We start from the raw sequence: 15,714 nt of genomic DNA, 5'->3' as shown, positions 1-15,714 counted from the left end.
GGTTTGCATGTACACTGAAAATATCATGGTAATTTTATGGGGACAGGACAGGATGTGGGCCATTGTAACATCAGTCTAAACTGTATTGTGATAACTACTGAACTGCTACTCATTCTAGAGCTCAAAAAAGGTGAACCTGCATATTGTTGTCCAATCCACCATTGGTGTAAAATGTGTGTGTTTTGTAGTTGGTGTTGTTGCTTGTCCTTCCACATCAGGTTTTTAATTTTCAACGACAAGTGTTCATTTGTATGAGTGGATTATAAGACTTACTAGTGGGCCAAGCACATGCAGGCATGTGGAATGGAAGGCTACTTTCCACCACTTTGTGTGCCAGGCAGCGCTGGCAGAACTTGCACACATTCACAAGACAACCTCTACCAAAGCAGACCGTGCCGCGCAGTGCCGTACCGAGCTGTGCCACATGCTGCCATGTTGTTCCTCTCACATGCGGCTCCCAGAGCAGATGGTGGATGGGTGAGAAGGAGAAAACAACTGTGGTCATGAGTGCCACTGAACCATCCAGTGAGAACAAGACAGGTTGTGAATATGCATTTCAATACACGCACACATTTGGAACCTTTTCGAGTAGTGCTAATGAAAACTGTGTGTCAATATGGCCTCTTCGTGGTCTCTGAACCTCCTTTTGGGGCTCTTGGACTCCATGACAGAAGACAAGCCCATTAAGCAGCCAATTAGTATGACGGCAGCAACCCTCATCTGAATGATCCTTTCATCATCTGTCTGGCTTCACAAGATGTGGCAGTGAGGGCACACAAACCTAAAGTGGCTCCTAGCAGCTGTATCTGCCTTCAAAAAGCTTAATGCGCTTGTTTGTTTTTGTTGGCGGGGTGTCCATAATTTCAGAGACAACTGCCTTAAAAAAAGCTTTCCAACAACTCCATCCCTACCTCCCGCCAACACACTCCCACTCACTTGATTCAAACCCTCAACCTCCAAATCCAATCAAAAGCAGATCCTCTGGGTGGATGCTAAGCTGGCATTCCAGTAACTCTCTTTGCGGTTAAAGCAGAGGGCCTGTGGTTAGCATTAGCATTTGTATTGGAAAGTTGCATACGATTAGAAGGGATGTCCTGGAGGAATTCCATGAGGTACTTTTTAGAGTAGCCAGCGGGCACAGTGAGGGAGGGCTGCATCTGTCTCAAGATGATCCAACCAAAATTGCCCCTTTGCCATCTGTCCATCTGTCTATGCATGCCTGTATGGAGATTACACAGCAGTGTTAACCCAGCATCTGTTAGGGGAGGACAACACTAATCTAATGCAGCCACCTTTACATTTGAGTCAGTGTGCCTCAAAAAGTCTACTTCTGTATCAGATGTATCAAATGTGCCCACTTTGAAAGAATTGACCTCGTCACATTGGACTACTTTTTGAATTTGTGGTAAATTAACTGAGTTTGACCAAAAACTTGAATGTGGTCCTCTGATCGTAGACGGTTTGTCTTACAATCTCTCAAAGACTTTCCTAGAAATGACGGTGAAACCACCACATTAGTCTCAGGAATGCATGGTTTATATGAGCCTGTCTTCCATCTAACCACCAATAAGCTTTGCTGTCAGTCTGTCAGTGTTCATCTAGCATATCTGCCTGCCATGCCCCATGTGTTTTAACGTGCATTATTGACATACGTCACAATCCAAACCTACTGTATGACAAGCCTGGTATTTCCTCTCACTGAGCTTAGTGAGAAAATACACTTTTCTTCTTAACACTTAGCTTGAACCTTTTTATAGTACCCTATTGCTATAGTCATAAAACCTTCCCATACCCACTCTCTTAAAAATTCTGTCTTTGACCACATGCACTCTTACAGGCACACAGCTGATTAGTTACATCATATCTATAGGTGAATCAACCAGTGAAATAACTTTGTAATTCTTGTGTTTTTCAGAAATCCCTGTGGTCAACCCTACAGCTGTGGTGAGCAGCACAGAGGAACCAGCAGGTTAGTAAACGCTTTCTGCACATCACCCATGAGCAACACGGCTTTACAAGAGGAACAAAAACAATATTTTTCATTTTTCTGGACAAGACTTTTGAGGTGTGGAATAAATATTAATAAAGGGTGGGTCCCTCTCTTTTGAAGTTCTGCACAGTGAACAAGCTCACTGGGACCTGCAGAATGTTCCATTGTCTTAAAATCCTGTGTCCTTGGCAAAGGATCCACAGCCGCTAACCTCAAGTTAGTGTAGCCCTCGCTGCGCTCAAAGTGTGGCTGCAGCTAAAAGTCAAGGCCAGTAGATAGACAGTTGAGGTGATTAGTTGAAGTTTAGCTGGGAGATATAGTGGAAGGGAGAGTTTTGAGGCGTGAAAAGAGTGTTGGCAAGTGACTAGGGGGAAATTTGTTCATTCTCTCCCTTTAACCAGCCAATATAGGCTCCAGTCAATTACCCTGCCCTTATTTTTCATTCTGCGGCTTTTTGATTTAAATAGTGGTGTTGATTTGGAAATGTTGATTCATTGGTAGGTTTATGACATATATCATCACTGAGGCTGTAGATCGTCGCCCCCCACTTTGCTGGGCTATTCAAAGCATATAGTTTTACTATTTTTATACAATTTATCTTCTACAAATGTCAAATTTGTCAGAAAGCTCAAAGCAAATTATACCTTTGACTTATGGACATCTTAAATTTCAAAGGTTAAAGAGAGTTTGAGGAAATGAGGTGTTGGTGAAGAATGTCTTGATTGGCTCAACTGACTCACTTCACAGGGTTATACAGAAGCTGAAGGTCAAACTTGGTCACATTGCAGACGTACATGGAAACAAGAGGCAATATACATTGATATTGCTATATCTATCTATATCTATTTTTTGAGAGTGCTAGATTAGCCAATAATTCAAGCTAACTGACTGCTAGCTGCCACTTCTTATTTCTTGCACAGACCCAAGGGTGCGACTAATATCTTAATCCAAAATGGGCATAAATATCTAAACTTTTCCATCTGCAACTTCTCTCACTCCATTTCCTCATTACTTCAGCCTCTCCGTCTTTCAAACAACAGTAAACAAAAATGCACTTGCCAGCCTTTCCTGGTGTTTCCTATCTCCATGGGAAAATGTTACAGGGTCCTAGAACACAAGGGTTGTTGATCGCCAATTCACCTCAGGCCCGAGAGCATTTCCCCCATCTTTCTCCTTCCTAAGCTACCATAGAACAGGAATCGCCAAAGCCCCTAAATAATGTTTTTGTGTAAGGGGCGTTGGATGCAATTTGTCCTTGTCATGGCACAGTGAGAGGGGCTCAAGTGAACGAGGGCATCCAGAGCCCCACAGCCAATTGTGAGAGTTTTCAGTGGGCTGGTCTTCTGGGTCAGTGGGCGATTGACCAAGAGCTTTTTCAGGTGAACAGCCAGCAGTAAGTGACTCTTCATGGGAAACACTCACAAACGCTGTCTCCTCGCCAGAATTTCCCTGCTGATACCTTCAGGCCAGCCACTGTATACCACACACAAGCACACAGTGGCAGTAATGAAATCCATGCACATCTCTTACAAATGCATGCCTGTCACAGTTGCATGCTTGCTTACATGATAATGATCTGCACATGAAACCACACGCTCACTTATAATTCAAGATTTGAAGCAAGTTATGAGCTCTAACATCATCTATTGACAGTCTTTCAATAATGTGCAATTCACACACATACACAGAAATCAATCCACGCATACACCTCCTCATCTGTCAACATCTACACCTCCACTCATAGTTTTCCTTTTAAAGTCACCCAGATTGTTGGAAGCTGCCATCTGCTCCCTCTCTTTGTCTCCCCCTTTCTTTCCTCTTCTCTCCACTCTCTGGCTAATAAAATCTCCAGCGCTCTGATATACAGCCAAGCCTCCTGGACATTTTTATGGGCTTCTTAGTCCCCTGTTTCTCTCTCCTCTTTCCCTCCTTCTATTTCTCCATCCTTCCTTCCTCAAAAAAATTAATGCAACAGCACCCAAACTCTCAAGCAGAATTTCTTTCTCTCACATATATATTTTTCTGCTTAGGGCGTTTCATGTCCAGCAATTTATTTGGTTTTCTTTTGGAAGAAACTTGAATGAATGATTTTTCTTTTGAAAGCAATGAGAGACTTTACGGCAGATACCAGTTCAGTGAGTGCCATGTGGTTTTTCAGTTTCATGCCCTGACATTCCAAGCATGGCCAGTTTTTCATGTCCCCTCACGAAAACCAACCAAAGGCACGTTTGGAAATGACCTTCTTGGCATTCTCTGCATCTTAGTCTATTACTTTTCTTTTTACCTCAACCTTATATCCGTCTCATATTTTTGAAATTGAAACAAGTAGGTCCAAAATTTCATGCTTGGTGAAATCCACAATAAAGTAGAGTCTTGCTCATGATTGACAATCTTTTTTGTCAGCTCCAGTAGCATTGGTAACCATGAACAATATTTAGAAACTAACTGCAATGCATCAAATGTAACATTTTTAGCATGAAACCATAGAGTATTTAGAACATGGATGTAGCCTCAGTGATGTCACCCATTGGTTTCTGAAGCAAAGTTTTGAAGCCCAACAAAGTAAGTTAGCTTTACATATTTGCATGAGAAGAGTGTTCCCAAGAGTTGGCAGTCACCATATTGGAAATGCTGACTCTACCTAACTTTCAATTGACTTAGAGGCAATGACAGAGTTGAGGTGGGCTTTTAGCCTCCTAACCCTCCTGTGCTTGCGAATCAGTTTAGTCTCAACTCCAATAGTGCCTTAGTTTGCAAAACTTTTAAACTTCATATCTTCAGAAATAATAAGTCATAAAAACAATCACTTGTGGTATAATGTGTATAAATAGAGAAATTGGCTATTCAGACCCTAACTGTTTTTAGTTTTTTTTTTTTTTTTTTATTATATTTTTGGGCTTTTTCGCCTTTATTGTATGGGACAGATGAAGAGAGACAGGAAACGTGGGGAGTAGGGAGTGGGGGAAGACATGCAGCAAATGGTTGACCAGTCGGGAGTTGAACTGGCGACCTCTGCGATGAGGACTGTAGCCTCGATACGTGGGGCGCTTAGACCGCTAGGCCACCAGCGTTCCAGCTTTTGGTTTTTATACCAGACTGTAATCATGTTTATTTCAGCCCTAAAATTGAGAGTTTTGGCATGGGGGTCAATGGGGTCTACAGGGCTTATGGATACAATATGTGTACTATGTACTAAAGTCACAGTCAATATCAGGCTGTGAGGCTCTCCTGGTCCCTCCCAGTTTACTGAGCCGAGTGAAGTGTTTTTATAGACTCCGATGGCAAACGCACGTCCCAAATAAGTCACCACTTACTTGGCCAGCCGTTAGAAAAACTCCATTGCAGTAATTGGGTTTCAACCTGCAGATGGCATTGGCTACACACATTTTCAACACAGTTTGAGGAATTTTAATACTTAATGTTCAACAGCTTGGATCAAGACCTACATTGATTAACAGCACTACTAAATTCCAATGTAAATACGTTTTCAGGGGGGGGGGGTTTAGTTATATTTTAAAGGGAAGATTTTCATTTTAAGAGTTTTATGTTTTGCCTGCCTTCTAGGTTCCCAGTTATTTCTGCTCTCAGCTCATGGAAAAAAGTGTATCATGATCACAGTAACACTTTTAATGTGGAAATGAGAAAAATATATATGTCAGCACTGGGAGTAACAAATCATGGGGAAGAAGTACATGCTTGTGCTCTGTTGAACTTTATGTCAAACTATCTGACCCTTATAGGAAGTGTTGCACACTTATCTGAAAAAATAATTCCCCAACTATTGTTATAGTTGATTTTTAATCATGTTTAAGAATGAAGAGCTGGAGAAGTCGTTTCAAGTCCTAGATTATACATTTTAAGTCAGCTGAAGTTTTTCTGTGTTTTTGTCCTTTGTGTTTTCAAGAAAGGGCTAAGCTGAGAAACTGTTAGATAAATGAAACCTATGAAGACCCAAGGCTGATTTTTCAAGTTAGCCAAAAGGGAACTCTGAGAGATGGGTCATTCAGCCAAGAAGTCCATTTTAACTGTCACAGTTCTAATTGTAACACCTCATCACTGGTGGCTCCACCTATGTGTGGTCAGTAGAGGTCATCCATCCAATGTGTGGTCCCAGTTTTCACGCTGGCAGCCAAGGTCTATTCACATACATCCAACCATGACCCGCTTCCAGCATGCTCTGTCTTTCCTCAAGATCCCAGAAAACATGTCAAACTGAACACTTTTACTACTCTGGTATATTTCATTTGCCTTCTAGCACCGGCTGTTGCTGGATTCTGTTGTGTGATTTGTCAGGAGTCTTATTTTGGCACGTACACTTCTGTGGTTTCCCTCGTAGCGTTTGGTTTTATTAGAGGATATAAACAGGTGTGAGGGCAGTTATGAATAAGCTTACATGCCAAAAGATTACAAACCAAGTACAAATAAAATAACAAGAACATGTCCATATTAAATAATACAGAGCAAGTTTTGAGTTTTTTGTGAGTGGTTTTTCACTTCAACTTTCCTGTTGAAGTTTATGACATACAAAAGTACTGCATAATACTCCATGAAATGATGTAAGTAGCCTTCAAAGGCAATGTTATGGCAACAATTCAGTGTGTAAATGTCAAATTGTGTGTGATATGGGTATTGTTAAGTGTTTTTAAGAAATTCCATGGAATCCCGGCCTGCAGTAGATGAGTGAATGTTTTGTTTTTGCTTCATTTTTTACAGACTGTGAGACTTATTGTAAACCAGTGAAGGGCAATCTGAAGATTAACATGAAGAAATACTGCAAAAAGGATTACGGTAAAAGATTATTTAACTATCAAACATGATGTTTAAATGTGAGGGGATTATTGATGACAATGTATTTTTATGAATGTTTCCTCAGCTGTCCAAGTGAATGTGCTCGACATGGAGACTGTAGGAGACTGGGCCAAGTTCTCAGTCAATTTGGTGTCCGTGTACAAGAGCCGCGGCGAGCCCCTGAAGAGAGGCGACAACATCCTGTGGGTGCACATGAAAGACCTTGCTTGCAAATGTCCCAAAATCCAGATGAGCAAAAGATTCTTGGTGATGGGCGGCAGTGATGGCGGAACGGGCCCGGGGGCAGGGCCCGGGGTCGGGCCTGGTGGTGGTGCGACCAGCTCTGGAGCAGAGCGAGTGGGCCTCATGGCTGATAAGAACAGCCTGGTGATCCAGTGGAGGGACGTTTGGACGAGACGCTTGAGGAAGTTCCAGCGCAAAGAGAAGAAGGGGAAGTGCAGCAAAGCGTGATGGGAAAGCAGTGTTCATCCCTACCTCTCCCTCCATCATGAACCCTTACCTTAAAACCTCCCTTGAATTCCTCCTTGAATCCACTGTTTCTCCCCATCATGGAAACTCTGCACATTAGAAAGACTGCATGTACCCTACCTGATTTAAGGACCACTTTTTGTGTATATTGTATAATTATTTTACTTTTTATTTTTCAAATATTGTCTTTGTTATGTTTTTGTCCAATTGGTTTGCCTTAAAAAGGGACCATAAAAAGGGTATGAAGTGTAAAAGCAAACGCCATTCCCTCCCTCAGCGACGACAGCGGAAATGTCCACTCGTCCACAAACTACTACTCCCTGAACCTCAGCCTCCATTTCCTCCTTTTAAGACTGACTGTCTCCTGCCACTGTTTGACACGTATCTATATCAGTGCTCACAAGCTTCTATGAGGATTTTATTCAGCAGTATTTGTCACTTCAGAGACTGACTGATTTCAACAAGCTGCACATCCTCAGCTTGGCCTCATCACGTTTCACTCCTGAAACAAACACAGCTTGGGTCTGTAACACCAGACAACCTTTCAATATTATCTGTTAAAATGTCCATAACAATGGGCCTACTTGCTCCAGGTCTCTGCAGTAACTTCTACAGACTGTTACTTTATAACTCTTGTCCTGTGAGGAACCAAGGGCTCCCTTTGGAGGGACATTTTCCACAGCAAACCTCAGTCTCACCACCACTGCTGCTGCCACCAGGCATCCCTCACAGAATGAACTGCTCATGTAGACTGATATATCTGCAATTATATGATTCCACTCCTCATATTACAGTTAATATTTTTTCATGTTGCTGTGTTTTGTCTCATCCATCCATATCCTTATTTCAGATGTATCTTATTGTTTCATTTTTAGCAGGGCAAACCCTGTTAGCATGCATGAGTCACATTCCAGCCCTCCAGGATGGTGCCTCTTCACCACCAGTCCCTCTCACCAGTGGTTTATAAAGTCATGCATCACCGTCATGACTCATTGCTTGTCACTTTTTGTGGAAGACAGATTAAGCGTTGTGGACAAATGGCTGGAATTTCAGAACAATACCAATATTTCCAAGGAGACGTTTTGCTCCATGGATAATGTGCTCCGTTGGGTAATGGCCTTTCAGATGTTGCTGTGTGGCCGATGTCTTGTCTTTGTATTTAAATGTCTGAACATTTTCCTGATGTGTCCAGTGACTGGCAGGCTTTTGTTTGCCAAAATAAGAGATTGAAATGAAAGTTCCTTTTAATGCAGTAAAAAGAAAACCAAGGCGGATAAACAAAATAGTTGTGTTTTTCTCAAGCATATTTTGACAAAATGAATGAGGCTGGAAAGTTTTTAGTGCTCACTGATTGTATTATGACATGAGAGGATCATATTACATTCCTCATGTGCTTTGTTATGTTTGCATGTTTGTGGTTTTTTGCTGGGCCATCAAAACGTTACAGTGAGCAGACTAAGACCTTAAACCAATATGAGCATCAAGATCCAAAGGAAAACTTCCCAAGTCATCTTCCCCCCACTTGCCTTCCCTTTCACAGTCCCTGTCATCCTTTGCCAAATAAGCAGAGTCAGTTTTTAAATTCAATTAAGAGACTATGAAAGTCAGGACCGACTGAAACCACAGAGAGACCCATCTGGTTGCTTTCAAGCTTTTTATCTGCCTTTTGCTGTTATTTCATTTTGTAAAGCACATTACAATTTATTTAAATAGAGTACAAGATAAACACTCAGTTTTGAGGGGCGGATCAAGCCAGCGTAGCAGTGAGTGTGCCGACAGCCATGTCATGCTAGCTTGTGGTTACGCTCCTTTGGCTGCGGTGGTATGTTTGGTTTGTCATACATCCAAAAATGTCTCCCCTCTGCTCTTTTCTCAGTGTCAGCCACCACCCTCCCCAAGCTCCCTCTTTAACCCCTTTTGCATGTTGTGTATTCAGTGTTTAGATAAGTGGCAGCACAGGACGAGGCTGCCAGAACTCTTCAGTGGTGTACTGTACTGCACTGTACTTGTTTTTTTTTTTCACGTCTTCCGAGAATGTATGTCAAACTGTGAAGAACACACTCATGCAGGTGTATGATCTGATTGTGTTTATGAAATAATGTCACCAAGCTAAAGAATGTGGACGCCATGACATTTGATGCTATTAACTATGAACGGGGTTAGTTGTCGTTGAAAGACTGTTGATGTGCTCACTTTTCTGTCTCATATTGACACTGTAGTCATCTAATCCAAAAACAAACATGTAACCAAAACAAGTTATCACCATTAGGATTTTTGGTGTGCGACAAAACAGCAAACTTTTTGATAGGGCAAGATTCCCACTGTTGGAATTTCACAAAAATGCAGAACCAAATAATTAATCATTTGTGCACAGGCTGTATAGTACAGCCTGTCAGACAGGTGGTGTTACAGTAGCACAAGTGTCCTCTTCATGGAATTCAAGTGTGGTGTGCCACATTATGATTGATGGTCAAATTACGTGCCCCCAAGGCCTCTTTTGCGCTCGACTTCTTAAGCACCAAACACTCTCCTGGGGTAACTGCAGTGTCCTTGAATTTGGGCTTTTTCATGAATCGCACAAAATTCTTCTTCTCTTTCTATCGACTCTGTTTGTCTTTCCCTGCGTGCCCACCCTGAATGTTGAAATACAGATAAAGAAGTGAGCCAGATGTTGTTTTCAGGGGTGGAAGTGTAGTCTTGTGAAAGCTATTTAGCGAGCCTCATAGGGAGAGCCGTCCTGTTGTTTTACGTTAACTAGCCAAGCAGCTTGGCAGTGGAACTGAAGCATTAACTGCTTTGCTTTGTTTCCTCCCCCCTTTAGCAGCATTTACAGCATTCACAGGTGTGTGTGTGTGTGTGTGTGTGTGTGTGTGTGTGTGTGTGTGTGTGTGTGTGTGTGTGTGTGTGTGTGTGTGTGTGTGTGTGTGTGTGTGTGTGTGTGTGTGTGTGTGTGTGTGTGTGTGTGTCTAATTAACCCTACCCAAGTAAACAAGCGATATGTTCATGAACTGAAAGTGCAGAGAGGTGAGAGAGCTCTCATTTGAAGGCAGCCTTTTATTACGTACTCTTCTTTAATGTTTGCGATGAAGAGTTATCAGTCACATTTTTCTGTTTCACATCCACTGTGCCATCTTTGCATCTTGTTTGTTATGTCTCAACACGTTTTTTTATGCTGTAAATATGTACTGAACTGCCTCTGCCAATCATGTTGTCTTTTGTAATGCATCACTTGGCCCTGGATGACTCACGTGTATGGATGTACAAACCAGATGATGTTATATGGATGTAGAAACCAGAAACATATGCTTTTGTGATTACCACCAGAAGATGTGGTTCAAATATTACACAGAATGTATTCCTTTTTGGATTTATGTTGTTTCCAGACAACTACCGCCCATTGCTAATGACTTTGAGGAGAATGGAGAAAAAAAATGTGACATGGGCTGACCCGGCCGTCTGATTTTTCCTATTGGGCGAACTGACACAACAAACCCACCACTTTCTGTTTTTATGTCCCAGTGATACTCATCACTCACTCAAAAACAGTCCACCTACCTTTCTTTGGGAACAAAGGGATTCTTCCCTTAGTTCAATCCAGCCCTTTACTTCTGTTAAATCAAAGTTCTTCCTTGTACATTTTCCTCTGAGGCAACGAACCACTGACTTTTTAATCTAAATGATAAAAAAATAAATTATTAGTTAATGAGCTGTGTTGTGTTGATCTTCTGTCTCTTTCATTGCACTCATGAGCCTGGGAAGCGGAAATAATATCAAATTGATATGCGTGTGATCTCTATTGGAAAGTATGCATACATACAGTGGGCACTGCTCTAGTGTGTTTCCACTCACAGGGGCTGGACGGGGGTTTGGAGGGGGAGAGGTTCCAGGGTAGAGCGGCTCCCCTCCTCTATGAACAGAGCAAGAGCTAAAGCTCTGTAAATAAACAGTGAGACACACACACACACATTCAACTATATACCTTACCTCTGAGGAAACCCAACTCCCAAGTCAGGTCCAAACCAGGAAACTCCTTACTCTCTTTCTCTTTTTCCTTCTTCCCCCATCCCCCCTTCTCTCACCTTCAGCCTCCTCTCTCCTCGTCTCCCCACCCTCTAACCAAACAGCCAGCTCCATCCATCCTCCTGAAGGTAAATTACAGGAAAGCAACCATTTATCATCACTCTCCCCAGGCATGGCCATCAAGGCTTTGAGAAGAGAGGTTGCCTAGATTGTCTGCACTGACACACACGCACACACACACACACACACACACACACACACACACACACACACACACATATACATACACACATGACATATGTATCTGCATGAAGCACATCCATTCCTGGCCTCCCGTCAGCTTGCTATTCCTGTCCAGTCCCCATTAAACCAAAACAGCATGAATGGCTAACAACCAAATGGACGGTACAAATCCAGATTTATTGTCCACTGAGAGATTCTGCAACGGGAATAGACCCTTAGCTTAGTCTAAATGGGAATCTAAGACAGACACACGAGAAGGATTTGTTACTTCACAACATTCTGCTTTTTGAATTTCCTCTCTCTGTCTCTCTTTCTTTCACATTGTGACAGGAATGACATGTAGGATGAAGTCAAGTGGTGAATGGTTCACCTGCCCTACTGGATGGTCTCAAGCTTTAAAATCTCAAACTATTTATTTGTTTCCCTATGAGATAAGCACTGGCAAACCTAATTAAAAAAAGAAAGATAGACAAGCATTCGTTTCCCAATCTGTATGTATGAAAGGATGAATTATATGGTTTCTACCATTTCCATTGGAAATATACACTTAATGCTGGTTTTCCTCCATTTTTAAAGCTCATTTGAGAGTTTTTAGCCAGTTATTAAACTGTTTTACATACAAATGAAAACGACACCAAAAGCAACAAGACTGATCATTTCTCTATTGTTATTTTTGTTGCTTATTACTGGTGGTCATTCAGTCAATAAATCAATTAAACATTACCCTTAGTCGGCAGCAGAATTACTAGTCCATTCAATAAATTATTAACATTTTGATTACTGCCGAATCAAAATGTTGCTCATATGTTGTGTCTCAGCTGTAGCGCAGCCAACCACGCTGTCATAACTTCAAATTCACACACAAAATATATGTGATGCAACTTGACAAAGCTTATAGGGCTTATAGAGGATTAGGGCCACTGAAAAAAAAACAATAATTAAGGTCAACATTTTTTTTATTATTAATAATATGAGAAAAAAGTCAGAATTCTGAGAAAAAAGTCAGAATTCTATGGAAAAAGTCAGAATTCTAAGTGTAAGTGCTGTTACTTTAATTTGTCCCATATTTGTATAGTCATAAATAATTTCATGTTCGTAATAAATATATATAAATAAATAGATAAATATAAGTTAATATAAGAAGAGTTAAAAGGTTAAAATGCAATAAACAATCACGTTTTTAAGTGGAACTAAAGTTCCAGGTTTTTGGTTCCGCTACGACAGAGTTTAGAGACGGACTGCATGCAAGGCAGATGCTCGTTTACTCCCATGCTTTGCAGTCATGCACATGAAGAGCCAAAGGAACTGCAAGAGACACACATAAGGCCCAAGAACCTCTTCTTGCGACAAGCGGCCAACGAGGTATTTTATTTTAGTTATTTAAATGTACTTTTACTAATGATTGTACCAAGAATGTTTTGTTTTTACTTTATCCTGATGCATAATGTACAATGTGGTGATAATTTGTACTCTGTTCATACTGATTGCAGTTCTCACGGCGTCTTGGTGCTCCACAAGACTGCTCCAACATTAAACGCCCGTTTCAAAGAACTTACCTGTGTCTGTGTTGTCGTGACGAGAGCTACACTAAGTTCTGACTTTTTGTCCAATCTGAATTCTGACTTTTCAGAATTCAGACTTTAATCTCAGAATTCTGACTTTTTTCTCAGAATAATAATTACAAAAAAATACCCTTCATTTTTATTTTTTTTCAGTGGCCCTAATCCTCTTCTGTACTAATATGTTTGTGAATGGGTGATGAATCTTGTGACAGAAGAATATTTCTCAGTAATATCTGCTCTACATAAAGAATGCATTTACAAGGACTTGGGTATGATGATTGGGATTTTAAGTCTTACATTTTCATGTTTGTGCATGTAAACATCACATCTGCATTTTAGAAACTGGGATAAGGTCTTATACCAGTTTTGTGAAACCAGATTTTGCTACCTGGAGAACTCTGAAAGAAAACAGGATGCTTTGGAAAGTTTACACTTTACACTGGTTTCTGACAAATGGTGTTTATCTGTGCAGGTGAGATATAAGCAAAACAAACATAGTGGCGGGAACAAAAGCATTTTACTTCTGGAACAAAAAGAAGTTGTGCAACCGTGTATCTGACCCATTGCGCAGGACAACTGTGCAGTGACAGTGACAGGCTGACAGCAGTCAGAGGGGAGGACATGTTCAATATTTGCTGTCGCTCCCTTCTTCCATTGTTGGAGATGAGATGGATATGCCATGTCTGCAATGTGATGCTGGCATTTAATATTGCTAAACTAGCGATAATCCACAGTGGGTTCATTTTCCTCCTATTTCATAATTGCAGTGATTTGTGTGTAAACAGCATTTCTCAAACATGATCAAGACTGGGAAAAGGCTTATAACCAGGATACTCAGGTCCATATTCTCATAGACGGAACAAAGGAAAAGTGCTTGCTTGGTCTACCATCAAAAACTGCTCTCTTCATTTTCCACCTCCATGAGAGTACATTTCCTGGCAACCTGCTTCAATAAAGACTGACTGGGTCCTTTTTGTTTATTGTCAGTTAAAGCAGTAATGTAATGAATATTATCTAAAATAATTGAAATAACAGACAGGCAATTTCCTTGAACTGTAAAAAATGATCAATCCTCAAATGTGTTTTGGAAACAGCTTTAGGTGTTTGCAAAGAAAACAGAGCTCTTGAGAGTGACTGGTCTGGGAGAGATCTGCTGCTGTAGTGCTGGAAAAGAGCAAAGCAGATCCAGCCAAATACTGTCCAGTCTCCCCCCTCTCTATCCTTCTGACATTCAAACACACACATCCACACAAACACACCAACCAGCGGCAGATGAGGGGGGGCTCACCAATCGTGCTTTCATAAGCTGCCAAAGTGGCTTCATTGGCTTTAAATGGAGCCTCATTACCACTGTGCTTCAAAGCTCAACAACAGCGTTTTCCAGCATGGGGTCTCACTGTGTGTGTGTGAAGGTCTGTTTCCTAAATCTTCTCTTTTCCATAATGTGCCTCTTTTATTTCTTGCCACATTCACGACTTTCCATTCTAAAGCTCTCTATGACTTTCTCTGCTCTTTCATTCCTTTTCTCCACCACCTTGCTCCCCCCTCAGAGACAGTGGATGCATGTGTGAATATCTGAATGTATCTGTGAACACTCATGAGAGTCTGTGAGTGTGTGTGGGTCACCAAGTGCTAACCCCCCCTGAAAACCGCAAAAAATGTGTCGAGAAATCTGTGTGGACCAAGATCATAAATATTCAGAGGTGAAGGTCTGATCTCTCTCTCTGCTGCATGTCTTTTCTCTGAGTGAAACCAGCTGTCGTCTGAAGAGACACCACTCCCTCTGGAACTGACAACATGCGTGACAATGACCACACCTCTGTGAGCACATCTGTCATCTTTCAATCTCTCCATCTTTCCATTTTAACATTGACCTAAAAAAGCTAATTTAAGCCCTCAAACAGAAATGTCGGTGGGGGGGTTGTCGCAATCTTAAAGCCTACAACTGGGCAAAGCCATCAATAATACCTGCGGACAATTTTCCAGATAGAAAGGCACAGTGTCAAGAATTGTAAGGGACTGTTGTTGCACAAAACTGGGATTCAGTGTTCCTTTGTTGGTCTTTTTTATTGGAGAGACAAACTTTATTGGGCCAGTGAGTGATTGAAAATGAGCAAGGAATAGGGGGTAATTTAAAACCAGTGTGGTCCCTGATAGGAGCATTGTGCAGCACAAGCCTGCTCCTAATCCGCCCCTCAGCTTTGTGTTTGATTGGGTACTGTTGAAAATGGGGATGAGTCTGCCTCTTCAAAGCCTGTAACATAAGAGGAATGTGTGTGTTTGTGTGTGTCTATGTGTGTGTTGCCCACTTCTTAAGGTGATCACAAAAAGCGGATTGTGTGGAGATGGACAAATAGAAATTACACTGATAGTATAAGCATAAGCCCGCTGTGAGTTATCTTGCCTATTACGGCACATTTTTTTAGCTTCACTCTATACAATCCTGGCCCTGCAGCAGGTTAATTATGGAACTTCAATAAAGTGTAGTGTTGTGTTTGGAATGCCATTATTAATCTTAGCGGGTTATTTCAGAATTAAGCATTTTTTCAATTTTTATATATATATTTTGGCATTTTCGCCTTTATTGAAAGGGACAGTTAAAAAGAGATGTTGGGAGTAGAG

At 41.3% G+C, this 15,714-nt stretch overlaps 1 protein-coding gene and 1 long non-coding RNA gene across 5 annotated transcripts in view; both read left to right on the top strand.

Moving 5' to 3' along the window:
- ntn2 (netrin 2) overlaps positions 1–10,975 on the top strand; it is a 51,163-nt gene extending 40,188 nt beyond the window's left edge. For all 4 annotated transcript variants that reach the window (XM_034708241.1, XM_034708242.1, XM_034708243.1 and 1 more), the window contains 3 exons: positions 1,916–1,969; positions 6,704–6,778; positions 6,864–10,975. In XM_034708241.1, the coding sequence (XP_034564132.1) occupies positions 1,916–1,969; positions 6,704–6,778; positions 6,864–7,249 (515 nt within the window). In that variant the 3' untranslated portion in view covers positions 7,250–10,975. The remainder of the gene's footprint in view (positions 1–1,915; positions 1,970–6,703; positions 6,779–6,863) is intronic.
- Positions 10,976–12,655: 1,680 nt separating this feature from the next.
- Positions 12,656–13,081, top strand: LOC117830588. Its single transcript, XR_004634803.1, has 2 exons — positions 12,656–12,892; positions 13,021–13,081. It is a non-coding gene; the product is annotated as an uncharacterized LOC117830588 (long non-coding RNA).
- Positions 13,082–15,714: the final 2,633 nt, after the last annotated feature.

Source organism: Notolabrus celidotus, chromosome 18, assembly GCF_009762535.1.
Source record: "Notolabrus celidotus isolate fNotCel1 chromosome 18, fNotCel1.pri, whole genome shotgun sequence".
Taxonomy (NCBI): Eukaryota; Metazoa; Chordata; class Actinopteri; order Labriformes; family Labridae; genus Notolabrus; species Notolabrus celidotus.
This window is presented reverse-complemented; position numbering and strand designations above follow the sequence as displayed.